At 31.2% G+C, this 20,360-nt stretch overlaps 1 protein-coding gene across 1 annotated transcript; it reads right to left on the reverse strand.

Moving 5' to 3' along the window:
* Positions 1-2,023: 2,023 nt before the first annotated feature.
* LOC143076946 (uncharacterized) lies at positions 2,024-17,720 on the reverse strand. The gene is made up of 26 exons (XM_076252843.1): positions 17,703-17,720; positions 16,864-16,903; positions 16,030-16,062; positions 15,520-15,555; positions 15,141-15,164; positions 14,310-14,342; positions 13,154-13,186; positions 12,786-12,809; positions 12,217-12,231; positions 11,487-11,516; positions 10,135-10,173; positions 9,546-9,569; positions 9,078-9,125; positions 8,347-8,376; positions 8,081-8,128; positions 7,747-7,770; positions 6,953-6,979; positions 6,371-6,394; positions 5,945-5,968; positions 5,339-5,386; positions 5,027-5,050; positions 4,493-4,540; positions 3,889-3,912; positions 2,767-2,790; positions 2,307-2,481; positions 2,024-2,048 (listed from the first exon to the last, which is right to left on the reverse strand). The coding sequence occupies exons 1-26, from the start codon at positions 17,718-17,720 to the stop codon at positions 2,024-2,026; spliced, it is 942 nt and encodes a 313-aa protein (XP_076108958.1).
* Positions 17,721-20,360: the final 2,640 nt, after the last annotated feature.

Raw genomic sequence — 20,360 nt, forward strand, 5'->3', positions numbered from 1 at the left:
TTAAATAAGATTGAGAATGGAAATGGGGAATGTGTCAAAGAGACAACAACCCGACCAAATAAAAAACAACAGCAGAGGGTCACCAACAGGTCTTCAATGTAGTGAGAAATTCCCGCACCCGGAGGCGTCCTTCAGCTGGCCCCTAAACAAATATATACTAGTCCAGTGATAATGAACGCCATACTAATTTCCAAATTGTACACAAGAAACTAAAATTAAAATAATACAAGACTAACAAAGGCCAGAGGCTCCTGACTTGGGACAGGCGCAAAAATGCGGCAGGGGTTAAACATGTTTGTGAGATCTCAACCCTCCACCTATACCTCTAACCAATGTAGAAAAGTAAACGCATAACAATACGCACATTAAAATTCAGTTCAAGAGAAGTCCGAGTCTGATGTCAGAAGATGTAACCAAAGAAAATAAACAAAATGACAATAATACATAAATAATAACAGACTACTAGCAGTTAACTGACATGCCAGCTCCAGACTTCAATTAAACTGACTGAAAGATTATGATTTCATCATATGAACATCAGGCACAATCCTTCCCGTTAGGGGTTTAGTATCATACCATCATAACATATATGAGAAGAACATAACCCGTGTCATGCCAACAACTGTTTTTAGAATAAATGTGTTTAGTTCCGATGCAAAGACCTTATAATGTATATTATTGTATTTCTGTCGGTACAGTTTAGTTGCAACTAAAAGAAAATCTAGTGAAAATGACATCATAACTCCATTTGTAAAATAACAATAAATCTTACTCCCAATATAAAGGAATTAATAAATTGTAAAACAGGGCAAGAGACATGTTTTTTTGTATCTCCTGTACTTAAAGTCTGCAATTATTTGACATAAAGCACCGTCACAGATATTGACGGTAACACATTCGAAAAACGAAAAGTGTCGGTAGGCTTTCTCTGTAGTTTTGCTTTTACTAGTAACTGAAAGAATATTTTATTCCTAAAACCAGGAAAAACAAATTAAGATTGACCTATTGTGCGTCTAACATACAAAGTGTGTCAAATCAGGTTACATATCTTGGAGCAAGGGCTATTATATACTACAGACGAAGAAAACAGTCATTCTACTATTCAAGAGAATATTATGTTTGAACCCCCTGCAGTCCCTATCAAGAAACAACATGACACTCAGAATATTCCCATATAAATTGATGCATTTCAGACTCAGTATACAATATTCATTTTAATTAATTTTATTTTAATGAGATCAAACACATTATAATCTAATACTTGTTCTGTATAGATGAAAATGTCTCACGTTAAAGCATGCTAGTAAAGAAAAAGAAATCAATAGACTACATCTAATCACGTATAACAATGTGCATTTAAGAGGCACTTTACCTATAAACTATATAAATAAGTTGGAAAATATGTAAACCATTATTGTCACAAAGTTCAATGAATCGTGCATACAACAAGTGGGATAAATAAATGTTAAAATGCAACACTGTCAATAAGACAGGCTTTAAGATGTTTTTAATGCATCGTTGTAGAAAAACATATAAATCATTTAACAGAAATGAGGACTGTCACAATGTTAAAATCTGTATGGGACATCATGGTCGTTCTTGTAGCGTTACGTGCTTACAAGTAAATGTCTATTAATCAACCCACCATTTTTTCCTTTAAAAATGCCCTGTACCAAGTCAGGAATATGGTCATTGTTATATTATAGTTCGTTTCTGTGTGTATTACATTATAACGTTGTGTCGTTTGTTTTCTCTTATTTTTGAGTGTAAATTCACATTGCGATAAGACGTGTCACGGTACTTGTCTATCCCAAATTCATGTATTTGGTTTTGATGTTATATATATATGTTATATTTGTTTTTCTCGTGGGATTTTGTCTATATGTGTTACATTTTAGTGTTATGTCGTTGTTCTCCTCTTATATTTAATGCGTTTCCCTCGGTTTTAGTTTGTTATCCCGATTTTGTTTTTTGTCCATGGATTTATGAGTTTTGAACAGCGGTATACTACTGTTGCCTTTATTTACAGAGAGTGCTTTAATGGCTGCCTGAAACGAAAAAAATATTAATTGTATAACATGTGTGGTATATCGAATGGTTTATGAAATAATCGATCAATCTAGAAATGTTTTTGTTCATGTCATAAAACAGAGTCTGTCGCGTGAAAAGTGTCAAAGTGAAATTTAAAACTCATATGCTTGAATGCAGTAGAATTTAAGTGACCATACATGTCTAACACTGAACAATTGGACCAAGCATGAAGCACATTACATTTAAAATATATTACAGTATTACAATAAACTTACTTTCTCAGGTTTTTCACCTTGTCCCTTATTTGGGACACTGTGAATTCCTCCTCCTTGAACACTCCTTGTTGCACCCCTTTGGAAATCATTGTTCGTAAGGCAGTTTCGTTTACAGTCCAATTCAGTTTGACAGCAAAGGATCTCACAAATTTAGTCTGTTCTTTGTTAAAACAAACTGTAATAAGTTAAAACAGATAAAAAGGTTAAATATTCACCGATATGTGTTTCTTTCGTTATTCTGAACTGCTGTGCTCCGATACCTACAGATGAATTCTCCGGAAATTAAAGTTTATTAACATGTAATACAATGTGTAATGCAAATGAGTGAGAATATTGTAAGATCAGGTGGAAAAAATCCTTATGTTTCTCCTCAAACGAAAATGTGTTGGTAACATAGTATTATGAAATCTTGAACTTTCGAAGATATATGTTTACAAGGAAAATTGTTAAAAGCCCTTACCTTTACTGTTTGAATGACATGATGCTGGAAAAAAAACGTACACAATCTTACAACATAATTATTGCAAAATATGGAAAAGAAAGTGTAGTATACTGCTCTTCGAAATTCATAAATCAATAAAGAAAAAAAAACAATCCGGGTTACCAACTAAATCTGATGGAAACGCATCAAATATAAGAGAACTACGACACAACAGAAACACAAAACTGGAATGTTACACACACACGGAAACGAACAATTATATAACGATGACAATTTTCTTGACTTGATACAGGACATTTTAAGGGGGACAAATGGTGGTGTTAACCTTGTTTTGTGGCATGCCAAGCCTCCCGCTTTAATGACAATATTAAATATAACATCAAAATGACAACATTAGATGACAGGACTACAATACAAAAAATTAAAAGAAACTAAAGAACAGAGAAATACACGAATAATAGCCAACAAAGGGTACTAGGTTTAAAATGTAATACGCGTTTCGCGCGTTTCGTCCACACCAGACTAACCAGTGACGCCCAGATGAAAAAAAGATTGAAAACTAAAACATGTTCAAAATTGAAGAGCACTGAGGACCAACAGTTCCAAAAAATTGTAACAATACGACTGAGGTTACCTGCCTCGGATAAGAATATCCTTATCATTTAGAATAGTTCAAATTTTGCAAACAGTAAATTCTATAAAATGACTATATAATAGATATACATGGAAAAAAAAATAAAAAAAAACATACCTAGTTAATTTGGAACGCAGAACTACTGTTAGAAAGTCTAACCTCGTTAATCTACACCTTCGTCCCTGTGGTAATTATTCCTTAGTACACATTAATTAGAACGGATTTAATTGATGTGTGTATCAGTTTACATAGCCTCTTTTTCCAGTAAATTCGGTAATATGTATACGCGTATAACTGTTGAAAAGTCTAAATTTAATCTTATGTTTAAAACAAACCAATATAAAATTTAACTTAAAATAAATATTCATTTGTTAACCTAAATTCGTCGTGTGATATTAAAACAAATAATTTCAAATGATTATGATTGAGTCGTAGGGTCGATATTTGCTAGATTATTTTAATGATAACTAAATCAGAGCTTTACATACAGTCTGGAAAAAACTTACCAGAAGGCTGTACGTCAACTTTACCTGAAATATGCCGGAATTGGGATGTATGATATAAAAAGAGAAAACCAAAAAGTCTAAACACAAGGAATAATTGACATGTATACATATGCTGTTAACCAATTTATTTTCGCGGATACTTTTTTTTTTGTTAAGCTCATTCTAATAGAATTCGCGGCGTTTTAATTTCGCTATTTTCAAATTTACTTTAAGTAATTAGACAAAGAGATCCAAGATATTCACTTTTGAGACAATTTATATTTGTTTTATTGTTCTTCTCTCCTACCTCGCCAAATACAAATTGTTCGCAGAAATAAGTTGGTTTACAGCAACATCCCGAAAGTTTACTTAAAGTCTTCATTGAAAAAGTCATATATTCTAGTATTTTACACGTACACGTATAACTTTGCAATATACGCCTATAGTTCTATTTTTACCTGTTAGCACACAACAATGTCAGTTATAAAATATTGTAAAAATTAATATTTTATAACTGGTGAATATTTTCCCAAATCTTAAATGTACTCTTTGCATGTTTAATACTGTCATGTTCATGTACTTTGCAGTTTTATATGTGCTTATAACGTCATATAGATAAACCTACTACTTGTTCCTTCCATTTCTTTCAAGGCTGTTTTAACAACATTTGACCCTATATTATAAAGAAACAAATGCCATGTCAGAAAAAAATATCAATCAAAACTATGTAAAGTTGAACCAATAACATTAAATAAGTTACAGGTGGCTCATGTGAAAATTGCATGTTGTATTTTAAAAAGCATGAAATGTTATTTCAAATGATTGTTTTTTCATTCTGAATTCAACAAATTAAGAAACACTTGAAAAGCGCACGTGTAAAGGCATCGGTAGATCATTGTATTTATGTGCTATTATCTACTTTGTTTACAATCAAGCAATCATAATAAACATAAATGTTATCTAATTGGAATGGTTGTTACAGGCAGACGATATGCATAGAGGTCAGTGGAAATGTTAACTTCATTAAATTTATCTTCGTATGTCAAAATGCATCTTTACTAATTATAATTTTGATTTGATAGAGTAGTTTCGTCGATGTTTGCTGTCTTTAACATTGCACTTCAATTTAAACTTTTAATATGATCTGAAAAATACCTACCAGATGGCTGTTGTATAACTTGACCTGAAATATACAACAACGCGGATATCAGATGTAATGGCGAAAACGAAGAAAAATATGAACATAAGGAAACTTGTTCAATAATTTAGTAACACACGTGTAACCGTAGACATTTCGACAGTTAAATTTTTTTCTCTCAAATGTTAACACACAATAATGTTCTAATTGTATTGTTAGCATACAGCCATGCATTCACATACAAAACTACCATACTCATTCACATTTAACAGTGAGGTTATATATATTGCAGCTGTATATGTGTTCATTACAACATATGTATAAACAACTTACTGCTTTTTCTTTTCGGTGCTTTTGAGGATGCATTTAGGACATCAAACACTAGAATATAAAAATACAATGACAATGTCAGAGAAAAAGTAGAAAACAAAATTATATAAAGTTTTAACAAATTCGAGGCATAATGTATAAGTGACTCATATGAAAACTGATGTATTTAATACAGCATATATTTTTTTTTTTAATTTGGTAGAAAGGAACTGTCGATGTTTGCTCTTTAGTTAACAACACACTTCAATTTGACCTTTTAATATGATCTGGAAAACAAATTACCTATTGGCTGTGGTTTAGTTTACCTGAAATTTACAACATTTCGGATGTCATGGATTACAAATCCAAACACAAGAACAGTTGTTTAGTACTTTAGTAACACGCATATGACTGTGGAATTTTCTCCTTTAAATCTGTATTTTACTGTAAGCACACAACAATGAAAAATGCATAAAAAATCAATAGTTCATAATTAAATGTATCTATTGATCTTTATTTACATAATTACCAACAAAGTTGAGGGAATAGTACTGTTAATGTTTGCTTTTTTCTTTGCATTAGTATGTAGTGATATAAATACAGCTTTAAATAGTATTAAAGAAAACTTACCAGACGGCTGTATTTGGTAGTTACCTGAAAAAAACAATACTTTGGATGTCAAAATCAATAGATCAAACCAGAAATTCTGAACACAATGACATTATTTACATTGATATATATTACATCTGTAAGTTTGTGTGTATCATTTTGTTTAGCCACTTCATTCAGAAAGTCATATTTTTCAGTACTTGGGTAAACCGCCTCCGCGTAGAGCTGTTGAATATTATCCTATCAATCTTATAGAACTGTTTGCACAAACCAATGTCAGATGGCACTTAAATAAAAAAATATACTTCCATATCAAACTTCAATTGATCGACTGATGTTTATAAAGATTATTACAAATGATTCTAATAGAATAGTAATGTCAACGTTTGCTTATTAAAATCACGCTTTCATTTGAATTTAAAGACCATTGGAAAAGAAATAGCTCACCAGTTGGCTGTCGTTCACCTTGGCCTAAAATAAACAAAACTTGCATATCAGATAAAATAAATGAAACTAAACATTCCAAATACAAGAAAATTATATAGATTGATAAATCGTACATTCAAAAGAGGGACGAAAGATACCAAAGGGACAGTCAAACTCATAAATTTAAAACAAACTGACAACGCCATGGCTAAAAATGAAAAAGACCAACAGAAAACCAATAGTACACATGACACAACATAGAAAACTAAAGAATAAACAACACGAACCCCACCAAAAACTAGGGGTGATCTCAGGTGCTCCGGAAGGGTAAGCAGATCCTGCTCCACATGCGGCACCCGTAAAAAGTACATGTGGATCAGTTAACATACTCTACTTACAATGACTTAAACTTGATAATTTAGTCGTATGACATGTAAATAATAGTTGAATATTCGCTCATAAATTCCAATTACACTGTTTTCGTACAGCCATGTAAATCGACATTCACATTCAATTTGGCCTTGTTCATTCATATTTGCTACCAATGGAACATATGTGGAATGCAGTTACATGTGTGTTTATGTCTTGATAGGATAAACTTACTACTTTTTCTTTTATTGACTTTAGAGGCTGCAATTAGGATATCTGACACTGTGATATATATAAAAAAAAACACTATATCAGTGACAAAGTAGCAATCAAAACTGTACAAAGTTATAACCAATTAGATACAATATGTTATAGGTGGTTCATTTAACAATTGCATTGTATATAGAAGACAGCATTAAGTGTTATTAAATATGTTTGCCTCATTTTTACATTCTGAAGTCAAAAAAGTAGAAAACTTGTGTACACTGTTCAGGTATCAGTTAAATTTTATTCAAATTATCTTCTAATACATCTTTACAAATGACACCATTTTTTCCTTTAAAAATGTCCTGTACCAAGTCAGGAATATGGCCATTGTTATATTATAGTTCGTTTCTGTGTGTGTTACAATTTAACGTTGCGTCGTTTGTTTTCTCTTATTTTTGAGTGTAAATTGACATTGCGATAAGACGTGTCACGGTACTTGTCTATCCCAAATTCATGTATTTGGTTTTGATGTTATATTTGTTATTCTCGTGGGATTTTGTCTGATGCTTGGTCCGTTTCTGTGTGTGTTAGTTACATTGTAGTGTTGTGTCGTTGTTCTCCTCTTATATTTATGCGTTTCCGAAAGTTTTAGTTTGTTACCCCGATTTTGGTTTTTGTCCATGGATTTATGAGTTTGAACAGCGGTATACTACTGTTGCCTTTATTTAGTGTATTTGATATAAAAGAATTGTCGATGTTTGCTGTTTTGTTAACATCATACTTTCAAATGAGCCTTTAAAACAATACAAACAAAATATTACCAGATGGCTGATGTTCAACTTGACCTGAAATATACAACACTGCGAATGTCAAATGTAATGCATAAAAGAGAAAAAAAAAGGTACAAGATAACCCTTTCAGTTATTTTCATGAATATATATTTGTATCAGGTAACGTAGTCTGAACTGACAATAATCATTTTTTCTGTCATTAGGATGCTCTCTTAAAACGGCAAAATATCCTCCCATGATTAATTTTTCTAACGTTTCGTAACCGCTTAAAATTCGAAACTGTCTTCATAGCCCCTTAACATCTAGACATTTTCTTTACTGTGTAATTCCGTATCTGTTTATATAGAAATATGAATAAACTTACTACTTCTCATTGACTGTAGTCCGGAGCCAGAAGCTACTGACTTAAACCCTGAAATATGAAAATTAGAATGTTAAGCAGAGCAAACGTATTTAAAATGGTTCCCAAATAGATACCATATGTAACAGGTAGCTCATATTGACACTGCATGATGTATTTAAGACCGATTTAATGTTATTAAAATAAAGTGGTTGCCTCAGTTATTACACTTTGAAATCATAGATTGAAAAAAGTGCATAAGCTTTGAATGCTATCTGAATAAAACTTACCTGGAATAGAACTTGCTGGTGAAAATTGGCCTATAATGTATACAAAAAAATGATTATTCATATCAAGAAGGACAACAACATATAGGACACAAGTAAACTACTTTTATTCACTTGAAATTAAGAAAGTTCAAGTGTTACATTTTATGTTAGGGAGATAATGAAAGAATAGTATGCATGGGTTCTTGTTGTTTATTGTTAGTTTTCTATGTTGTGTCATGTGTACTATTGTTTGTCTGTTTGTCTTTTTCATTTTTAGCCATGGCGTTGTCAATTTGTTTGAGATTTATGAGTTTTACTGTCCCTTTGGTATCTTTCGTCCCTCTTTTAGAAGTGTATATAAAGAAGTTTATCTAAAATAATTGGTAGGTTTCATTTGGTGGATTTTTTTCTACTGTTTAGGATTGTTGGTAACATGTTTCCTTCAGTAGGCAGACTTTCCAAGTTATCTTTTCCAATGTGTTGATTCGATACTGTTGTAGTTAGAAAACAATTCACGATCTGCTAAGTGTGTATGTATCAGTTAACATGCTCCACTTGAACATTATTTCTGTCGTGTAACATGTAAACAACGTTGAATATTCTGCCATAAATTCCATTTACACTGTTACAGTAGGGTCATATAAATCGACATTCACATTCAATATGACGTTATTCATTCACAATTACCAGCAATTGACTATATTTACAATGCAGTTGCATATGTGTTTATATCGAGATAAGGATAAACTTACTACTTTTTCTTTTCATGACTTTGGAGGCTGCAGTTAGGATATCTGACACTATGATATGAAAAAAAAGATTATTATGACAGAGAAAAAGTAGCAATCAAAACTGTACAAAGTTATAACAAATTAGTTACAATATGTTGTAGGTGGTTCATATGACAAATGTGTATTGTAGACAGCATTAAGTGTAATCAAATATGTTTGCCTCATTTTTACATTCTGAAATAAAAAAAAATATTTTGTTAATTATCAGACGGTTTAGACATTAATGCTATCTAATTAAAATGTGCTTTTGTTTACATGTATAAATGAGTATGCAAGGAAGTCAGACACCAGTTAAACTTTATTGAAATCATCTTCTCATACATCTTTACACATTATTTTATTTTATTTGATAGAAAAGAACTGTCGATGTTTGCTGTTTTGTTAACATCACACTTTGCGCTTTAAACCAATATATAAAAAAAAATTTACCAGATGGCTGTGGTTCAACCTGACCTGAAATATATAACAATGCGAATGTCAAATTTAATGCATAAAAAAGAAAATAAAAACAAGCACAAGGAAACACTTTCAGGAATTTTACGTTATCTGTACTGACAATATATAACTTTTTAGTTATTTAGTAACCCTCTTGAAACGGTAAAATATTCTTCCATGATTTTTTTTCTTGCGTTTCGTTACCAGTTAAAATACAATTTTAAGTTCAAATTCAAAACTGCCTTATTCACTCCTCTTTACCACCTAGAGTGTTCTTCACTGTGTAGTTCCGTATCTGTAGGGAGTATATCTAACGTAGTTGGTAAGTTTAATTTGGTGGATTTTCGAAACTTGATTTTTGATTCAGTGGTTGTCGTATGTTGACCTATAGTTGTTAATTTCTGTCATTTTGGTCTCTGTGGAGAGTTGTCTCATTTGCAATTGCTTTAGTAGGCAAGCTTTCCCAGTTGTTTTTCCTAATGAATTGGTTCGAAACTGATGTAGTTGAAAACAAAGATACGATCTGCTGAATAGAAATGATATGTTATAATTTTCATTTAGTTAAATGTTTTAATCTACTTACTAAGTATGTGCCTCAGCCAACTGTCATTTTCTGCAATATCTAAAATAATTTAGTTAAAACATTTTAATTAAGAATGGATATGGATGAATGTGTCAAAGACAAAAAGAACAAGACTGTCCGAATAGTTTGCAAAGGTACCAGGATTATAATTTTGTACACCAGACGTGCGTTTCGTCCATACAAGTTCCAACAGTGACGCTCACATCAAAATATGTATAAGCCAAGCAAGTACAAAGTTGAAGAGCAGTGAGGACCCAAAATTCGAAAAAATAAAGGTTAATACGGCTAAGGTAATATATGCCTCGGATAAGATAATCCTTTGTTTTTCGAAAAATTCAAAGTTTTGTAAACATGAAATTTATAAAGATTACCACATTATTGATATTCATGTCAACACCGAAGTGTTGACTACTAGGCTGGTGTTACCCTCGGGGACGAAACGTCCACCAGCAGTGGCATCGACCGAGCCAATAAGTGAACCCCGAGCATAATTAAAATCAAGTAAACAGAGTGTGCTGGTAAACTTGCAAATTAAAATAAGACGAACACGACCACATTTGTTAGTTTGGAGGGGATATAGATATCGAGAAACATTAGAAAATAATTTAATACTAACCACAAATATTGAATATTGTTTCAGCTTTTGATTTTTCCATATGATTAGGAACTTTCCGTTTTTAATATTTATTGGATTTTGGTATTTTTGTGATTTTACTTTTTGATAGCTGAAATTATTTCCGATGGGAGATACATCTTGTGACATGTAAAAAGTTCATACGTTTTTCGTGTACAAAACATGAATGACATGTATAACAGTCAGTCTCATAATTACAAAACGGATATTAAAGGTAAGAAAGATTGTAATGATTTATTTTTTACACAAAATTCAAACAGAAATGAATATTGCTGTAACATATATTTATATAATTTCTTTGCTATGTTTGTTAAGGCGGAATTCTCTTTTAAAAATTTGATGTTCATTGCAATGTGCAAATAGCTGTACGTATCCATAAGCTTAACGGAAATCTGCTGGTACATGATGAAATTACTACCTTACTTTACTACATTTTTTCAATTAATATAAGAAACGACTTTACTAAACAAAACTGCACTCAGACTGCAGCTGTATATTTCTGGAGACGATAATAAGTGTACATTTTAAAATAGTCTTTTTAAAATGTGTCAATGTTTTATTAAAACTAACATCCAAATTTATAATGTTTTGCATTCTTCAAAACACCTAAGCGAACAATTGAAATGAAAGATTATTCAGCCTTCTTTGCCTGATTGCTATACGTATTATACACCATGTTTCTGTTTAAAGATTTCTAATTGAACTGAAAACAACTTACTCTTCTTCTTTTTTCGACCAAAAACGAGACCTGCAAACAAAAAACATGAAACAATTATCAAAATTAACTTAATTTCCAAAAACAGCTAATATTGAAGTGTTGGAATTGTCAAAAAAAGACACCATGGTACAATGATGCATAGGTACAAACTAATTCTGTTGATTTGATTTGAACACAATATTGTCTGCTTTGAAATTTAATATATTTGGACATTCATACACCATCAAAACACTATTGTTTTATTGGTTACAATCTTGAATATTAATGTTCATCCACCATTTCTTTTGAAATGCTAGAACCAAGTGGATACTATTGTGTTGTTTGTTTTACCTCTTATCTAGGAAAGTCTTTTATGTGTTTTTTAATTTTTTCAATAAACGATATTGTATGACTATAAATTATTTTGCTGCAATTTTGTTTTTTATATTTTTTATTCTCATCGGATTTTGTCTAATGCTTAGTTCGTTTCTGTGTGTGTTACATTTTAATGGTGTGTCGTCATTCTCTTGTATTTAATGCACTCCCCTCGGTTTTGGTTTATGACCCGGATTTTTTTTTTAATTATGAGTTTTTAACATCGGTATACTACTGTTGTCTTTATTTTAAAATAAGATATAATAACAATCTATCAAGCAGTGCAAAACTGAGACTTTTATGCAAGTTTCTAACATGTTTGATGAAGAAGTGGAATCGATAGTTATATGTATGTGTAGCTGTAACATTTACTTACTTGCTGGATACATTTCTACAATTTAGTAAATGAATGTTTAGAATAACATTATAAAACATTGCAGACAGCTCTCACAAATCATTGCAATATGCAATGACTGCGGAAGCAACTAACCATAAAGATAAAAAAAAAAAAAAAAAAAAAGTGTAACAAATATTAATCGATAAGACGCTTTTATTATTCTATGTCTGCTTTTTTCCATTCGTGTCGTCTTTCATGTTTCTTTGAACATATTTGAACTACTGATGCTAAACTGTAACTGTAAATTATCAATGAAATGCACAATGCCGTGCACAAATAAGAGACAATGAAGAATGAAATTTGACTACGGTTTTGATTTACAATCTCAATTCGTATACATCTAAACCGAATTAGTTCACTTGTTTCTTCATGAAATATCAAAGGCAATCATTGTGTATTTACTGTATTGATTTAAATCATAATTATTCATTTTGACCATGTTCAAAACCTTCCTTATCGGGTATACTCCTATTATTCTTCCTTTATATATTAAAATAGTATGAATGAAGATACATTTACCGTCTCACATTTTGGTTAACAGTTCTCACCTGAGAATTCCTGCTCTTCATTTTCTGATGAAAAAGAAAATTGAATTATTACTCAACCATTATGTTCAGAAATCATAAAACTATTATCTGATGTAAATAAATTAGTACATGGGACAATTTATTAACAGTTCACGACAGATTTCCCTTCTTCCTTGCCTTAACGCATTGATACAAAAGATGAATCAGGTGTCTTTAACAAATAAGTTGATTTTTTTTTCTCTGCTATGCAAAATTTAAAGCGTGAGCGTGCATGTTATTTTACTTTTCAACCTGGTAAAAGTTGATACTCAAAACATCACAGATGTCAATGATGATAACATTAAGGCATAATTAAAAACTTGAACTATTGGCCAACTTAGAGTCCTTACCATCCATATGTTCTGATGTCTTTCCTTCTTCTTCTACCAATAAAAAATTGTGCATTTACTATATTGATTGTTTACGACATGATGCTTTACCAGTTCAATACGACAGAATTTATTAAAGTAGTTTTGTAAAAATTTGCATTACGAAATAATAAATGGGAAAACATGCCTTAAGAAGGCAACATAACGGTCATTATCCTTGAATGTCAACTCTTAGAAATTGAAAGTTGTATTGAGCTCAGTGTTGAAATCATGTTTTCGCAATGCACACTATTAGAAATTGACATGATCCTTTCTGAAAGAAGAAGATACTGTCAGGCCACTAGTATTAATTACACATGTTAGCTTTCAAAGTTATATGTGAAATTGGTTTCTTAACTTTTCATATCAAACAATCGTATTAGAAATTTTGAAATAGGTCATTAAAAAGTCATGAATGTAAACCTTTATTATTCTAAAGGTTTAGATTTCTTATTATTCACGTCATGTTTGAAAATAGATGGATAGTACGTTATCGTGCATAACTCTTTTACAAGTAAAAACTTTTCCAAAAAAGTGCAACACAACAGTGATATACCGCTGTTCATTAGTCATTTGTCGATTCGGCGAAACAGAATCTGGGTAAAAAACTGAAACCGAGATAAGCACACCAACTACCTGAAGAGAAAAATAATGCTATGAAATGAGCATGTTTTTAAACGTTAACAAATTCATAACGTTACAGACTCCGCATGCTCAATCATTTTCAAAAACTTCGGGCAACGCAATCTTAAAATTCTTGGTACACTTTCATCTAATGTAAATGAATTGGTACTTGAAACAGTGTATTAACAGTTCTAGACGGATTCCCTTTTTTTTTTATTGAATTTCAGCATTTATACAACATATCAATCAGATATACGTTGTGATAACACATATATACATCTAAACCAAGGGGTTGGATGATTTCTTTGATTATGTGTTGTAGTTTTTTAACTTTATTTCTTGATCATCGGTGATTTTCGTGTGTGTTAAAATGAATTGACAATTATGATGTTTACCCAACATTTCGTATTTATTTGATACGAGAATGCTGTTCTCTTTGCTTTCCAGCTTGTTCAAACTTTATATGCAAAACATTATTTGGTACTTAACTTGTTGACCAATTAAGAATTCTTACCTTCACTATTGTATGCTGAAATCTCTTCTTGATCTATCAATGAATATTTGTGCATTTAATACACTGTTTGTTCCGACATTAATTGTTACAGTTCAAAAAGAAAGAAAAAAAATAGCAACAGTCACATAAAATACAACGAACGAACCGTTATAAGGTACACACACATATATCTCACTCATGTTTGGGGAGTACCAATAAAAGCACAACGTAGAAAGTTCAAACTATTGTCTCGTGTTATGTTTAGATTGTATTTTCCATACAGCGTAGATCTGCAAAGGAGACTAGTCATTACGATAGTCATTTCCAAAAGGAAGTGGATCTAATTTGAATAATCGATTAACATTCAGTACATTTTAATTCAAGCTGTAAACTAATCAAGATTGAAATAACTCAAAATTTCAAAAGCATTTTCTTAAAATTAATGTTCAAACACTAGTATAACATAATCTAGAAGCAGAACACACATTTTATTGAAAGATAGTCTGCCCAACTACCGGTTTGGGCCGATGATTTAGAAAAAGTTCATTGCTACAGAAAACTTTCCAAAAAGTGACATAACATGAGCATGTTTGAATACTTAAAGCGTTTCAAAACGTTACAAACTGCAGCAAGTACAGAATATTGTCAATAAAATGTTGGATACATTAAAGGCACTTATTTCGCCTTTTCTTTAACACCAATATCTATCTTACATTTTTTTTTTCTAAATTAAGTCAAACAGTTATCGGACGGACATACATCTTTATTTGCAGATAGTATTGCTCTATACAATTAGTTGTTGTATGAATGGAGATCAATTAGCTATTTTACACTTTGTTTATAATTTCTTACCTGAAATAGCATCCTCTTTAATTTCTGAAGAAGACAAAAAAAATGTTTATTTGCTGAATTATGTTCTAAAACTTCTGGTAATTTGTATAAAGAATCTATGAACTTGTAGCACAATGGTATTGGAAACAATTTGTTAACACTTCTTGAATGATTCACTTTCTTATTTGCATTTATGCATTGATACAACAGATGACTCAAAATGTCTGTAGGGATAACACATACATCCATCTATAAGAAAGCAGTTGAATTATCTTGTACTAGTTAAAACTATGTTCTTAATCATCATTAATGTACATAGAATTTGTTGCAAATGAGAGAAACATGTATAAATCGTGATTTTAAACCAGATACGACCACAGACTATTTAAACAGTTGTTACCTCTTTCTTTTGCTTCCTTCTCTTTGGCTAGTTTTCCTAAAATAAGCAAGTTTAAGTATCATGAAATTACATTCCATTTAGTCTTTTAAAACTTAAGTTATCTATTTGTAAGGATTTGTTAGAATTTGACATATCATATAAGCAACTTAATTTTGCTGGTTTATTTTCGTTTAACACATACTGATAGTTTTCTCATTGTAAATAATTAAATATATATTAGATTGCTTTAATTTAGTGTCCCGAAGTATTGTAGAATCATATTTTATTTTCTTTCACTTTTTAAACATAATACTCTACTCAATGGCGATCAATTCATAAACATTTGACATTGTAAGTATTGTGGTTTTATTTATATTGTTGTAATTGTTTCTTCAAGCTTTTGGAAGATACATTATCATGATTATGTAAATGTTGTTTTGGATAAAAGGCAAGAAAATGATTTTCAAAACTCACATACAATTCACAAAATATTACGCTGGTTCTAGATTTATTAAATTTTAATCAACTTACTTTCAACAAACATTTTCAGGTCTGTAACTGTTGCTGAAAGAAAGGTTAAAAGTGTTACTGCTACTCTTATGTTTTCCTTACTCATTTCAACAAGCCGAATCAATCAAAGTGGTTAAAGAAGGCCATTGTTTTCCTACCTTTTGTACACAGATTGAGCACAAGAACAGATTGAATATGAACAAAGGTTGATAATATTGAAGTTATTTGTTTTTTAATCTAATTTCGTTTCCTTAGTCAATAATTCATCATGGAGACAATTTCCTGCTCACCTTATACTATATGTAAACAAGTGGATGAACATATACTTTTTTATACCACACCATAGAAGTTTTGACAACTAATCTGAATAACACTTTAAATATAATTTCTGCAATCAGAAATATTAAGATCATATTCCTGTTCACATTATACTATATGTAAACAGGTGGATGGTATCATATGTCGAGCTAAAGCTGTTATATGAAGTTGCAGTAATATTAAGATTTGATATCAGTTTAAATCTCCTACTTGTATTTGTTAAGACTGAACTTACTACCTAATTGGTAATATCTTCGTTGTAGGGTTTTTTTTTTCTTTGGCAAATTTTGGTGATAAAAAGGACATTGTATATTAAGTTCACAAACATGGAAACGTTGACAGACACCTAAAATGCTGGAAATTTTTCACACTATCCTTTCCTGTGATGTAGTTTATCATATTGTGAAGGTAGTGATTAAGTAAAAGAAGTGAAAAATCGAAATCGTTTCTTTAGAAACTTATTTAGTATCTGTTTTCCAGATGAATCGGAACATTTTCCAGAAAAAGTATATGTTACGATAATTCAAACAATACTACCTATATGTTGTTCTCTTATTTCATTTTTCAGATCTTGGCCCTGAAAGAAATAAAATATAATTTGATACAAATAAAACAACGATTCATTTGGAATACAATCCTCCACTGAATTAATGTATTGAAGTGAATGGCCACATAATGTTCAATTTAATCATTAACAGTTTACTTTAAGTCATAAAGGAAAGTGTATGTTATAAATATCAACAGATAGAGAAATATATAGATATACTTACGAACTCTTCAAATTGTGCTTTAAACCACGATTCCATGTTCTGAAAAAAGAAAGTGTAGTTTAATTTTGCTGTAAGATACGATAAGGTTTACGAGAATAAATATTTAAAGACACTCCATTTATAATTATTTAAGTGAAACGGTATATAGTAAACTCAAAAAGCCCTTGGTTTGATAACCATATTAAGTTCATGATCACCTTGACATGTCAGCGTCCTTGTTTTAAGGCCTAATTCTTCTTATAATTGCAGTTTCATTGATCTGTTGAACGTTCTTAGTTTGAAGTTTTCCTCACAATTTGTACATTTTGAAGTTGTCGTCAGCAAGATTAAAACAACAAAGACGCATGCGCATCATCTGCCTGTTTAATTTCATTGATTAATATGTCATGGAATCACAAAAATATTTTTTTTCAAAACCAAAAACTAACAGTATAGTTGTAAAACTTCTTTCAGTGTCCATCACGTCGATAGAAAATCTACATATCCGGACGCAAGACTCACGAATAGCGTCACAATAAGTATTTTTCATCTTGTCACATACATTTGATTAAGTCTTGAACACGTTTTGAAAGTTCTTTATAGAAGTACTAAGAAATGACAAAATACCTTTAATTCTGAAGTCATATTTAAATGACTCAATGTTCAGTACGGAAAAACTACTAACAGTTTCAGTACTACGAAAATGACCAAAATTTTTAGTACAGCAAGATGACCAAGTTTTTCAGTTATGAAAAAACTTCTTTTTCGAAATATTACTGAAAATATGCAAATAATTATTTGTACTGAAAAGTTGAGGGTTAGACACGTACGGCTTGTTGATATTTTTACCACTGCTGTATATTTAGTGGCATTCAAAGTACATATAACATGTCCAAAACCATACCAAAACAGGGTCTATCCATGACAAAATCACAAAATTTGCGGAAAATTTAAAATTCAGATCCTAAACAACTTGATAAGATCATCAAATTTTGCCTGAGTCAAATTAGCAAGGTTATTTTTTTTTCTAGGAATAATAGTAGAAATTATGATTTTTATACATACTTCTGCATAAGCATTGCTGATGTACATTACGAATAACGTATGTTCATAGGTTTTTTTTAACAAAAGGGTAATGACTCTGACTATTGATGGTCAAAAACTCATTTAATATCAAAACCAGGTGCTCCGCAGGGCGCAGCTTTATACGACCTCAGAGGTCGAACCTTGAACAGTTTGGGCAAGTATGGACACAACATTCAAGATTGATACAGCTATGAATTTGGATTGTGATCCCATTTTTGTCATAATATGGGTTTTTGACACAAAATAAATGTCAAGATCTTACAAATCTTTTACGCAATATTGGGCAATTGAAGATTTCTTTCTTCAATTTTTTCAAAAATTTTACATTTGGGAAATATGGTAAAAAAAAATTGATAACTACTACCACCCACTTATTTGGCAGTTAGTCCAAAATCTGACATTTTATTATACATAATCAATTGAACCTTCTGGTAAAAATTTACAGAGAACCATTCACTAAAATTTAAGTTATAGGCCGGGAACTAAATGCGTCTTCGGACGACGACGACGACATAATAGCATTATACGACGCAAAAAAAACTTTTGTGGTCGAATAAACAGTATATAGTCCAATTATACGTATAAGGGTACGAAAATGTATACATGATAATGAAAGCCTTTTTTATTGCAAATTTTGTGTGTTTACTCGAAAAATTAAAACTTTAAATCAATTAGTGCATTATTTAAAATTTGTGCATAAAAGTAGTAACAAGTTACTGACCTGATAGTAATAATGTTTCGTAACTATTTGTCTTTGTCCTTTTATTCTATCGTTTTAAATGATTGACCTTCTTCCTTACATTTATGACGTTTGACAATGATCTTCCTTCCTTTTCTGACGTAAAAGGAAAGAAGGAGGAATGCATCATATCATGCGGAGAGAGGAAGGTGTATGGTACCAAGAGGAAGGAGGAAGATCGGCAGCTAAAAGCTTAGGGATGAAGATGCGATGTGAAAAGAGGAAAGAGGAAGGTATGTGGTAATTAGGAAAAGAAGGAAAAATGAGGATTTGTTTTAAAAGAAAAAGGACGTAGGGAGATGTGTTTTATGAAAAAGAAGAAGGAAGAAATGTGGTATTAAAAGGAAGAGGGACACACAGAAGGAGGAATGTGTGTTGTAAAAGAGAAAAGGAAATACGAAGGTGTGTTTAAGAAAAAAGAAAGTTTTTTTTCAAAGAAAAGGAGAAAGTGTGTGTTGGGGTTAGAGTCATGGTCAGACAGAAAATAAACTGACTCTGCTGTAGTAAATAAACCAGGTGTTCCACAGAGCGCAGCTTTATACGACCACAGAGGTCGAACCCTGAACAGTTGGGACAAGTATGGACACAACATTAAAGATTATTACAGCTCTGAATTTGGATTGTGATGAAATTTTGGACATAATATGGGTTTCTTACACAAAATTAATGTCAAAAACTTACAATTATATAGCACAATATTGTTAAAAAATTTGAAACGGAGAAATTAAAAAAAACAAATTGAAAACTACTACCACTCCCTTTTTTTCAATTCGTCCAAAAACCTGACATTTTATTATACATAATATATTGAATGTTCTGAAAAAAAAATATAGAGAACCATTCATTTAAATTAATTGACCAGAAACAAAATGCGTCTTCGGTCGACGACGACGACGACATGGTAGCATTATACGACGCAAACAAATTTTGCGGTCGTATAAACAGAATATAGTCCAATTATACGTTTAAGGGTACGAAAATGTAAACATCACAATCAAAACCTTTTTTATTGCAAATTATATGTGCTTCCCCAAAACAATTAAAGAATTAAATCAAATAGTTCATTATTAAAGAGTTCAATGAAATTGAGGGTGTGCATAAGCGAAGTAAAAAGTTACTGACCTGAAAGCAATAATGTTTCGTACCTAGTAGACTTTGTCCTTCTTTCTATCGTTTTAAATGATCGACCTTCCTTCTTCCATTTATGACGTTTGAAATTCTTCCTCCTTCCTTTTTTGACGTAAGAGGAAGGAAGGAGGAATGTATCCTATCATGAGGAGAGAGGAAGGTGTATGGTACCAAGAGGAAGGAGGAAGGTCGGCAGCTACAAGCTTAAGAATGAAGATGCGATAAGAAAAAGGAAAGAGAAAGGTACGTGGTAATAGGAACAAGAAGGAAAAATGAGGGTGTGTTTTAAAAGAAAAAGGAAGGAGGGAGATGTGTTTTATGAAATAGAAGGA

Source organism: Mytilus galloprovincialis, chromosome 5 (assembly GCF_965363235.1).
Source record: "Mytilus galloprovincialis chromosome 5, xbMytGall1.hap1.1, whole genome shotgun sequence".
NCBI lineage: Eukaryota > Metazoa > Mollusca > Bivalvia > Mytilida > Mytilidae > Mytilus > Mytilus galloprovincialis.

What these genes read in the sequence shown, in the direction of transcription:
- LOC143076946 (XM_076252843.1), bottom strand. An exon ending in TTCAGCATACAATAGTGAAG is followed by an intron (nt 13,187 to 14,309) that starts GTAAGAATTCTT and finishes TTTTATTGGTAG; the next exon opens with AAGAAGAAGGAAAGACATCA. An exon ending in ATGTCATTCAAACAGTAAAG is followed by an intron (nt 2,482 to 2,766) that starts GTAAGGGCTTTT and finishes AACTTATTACAG; the next exon opens with TTTGTTTTAACAAAGAACAG.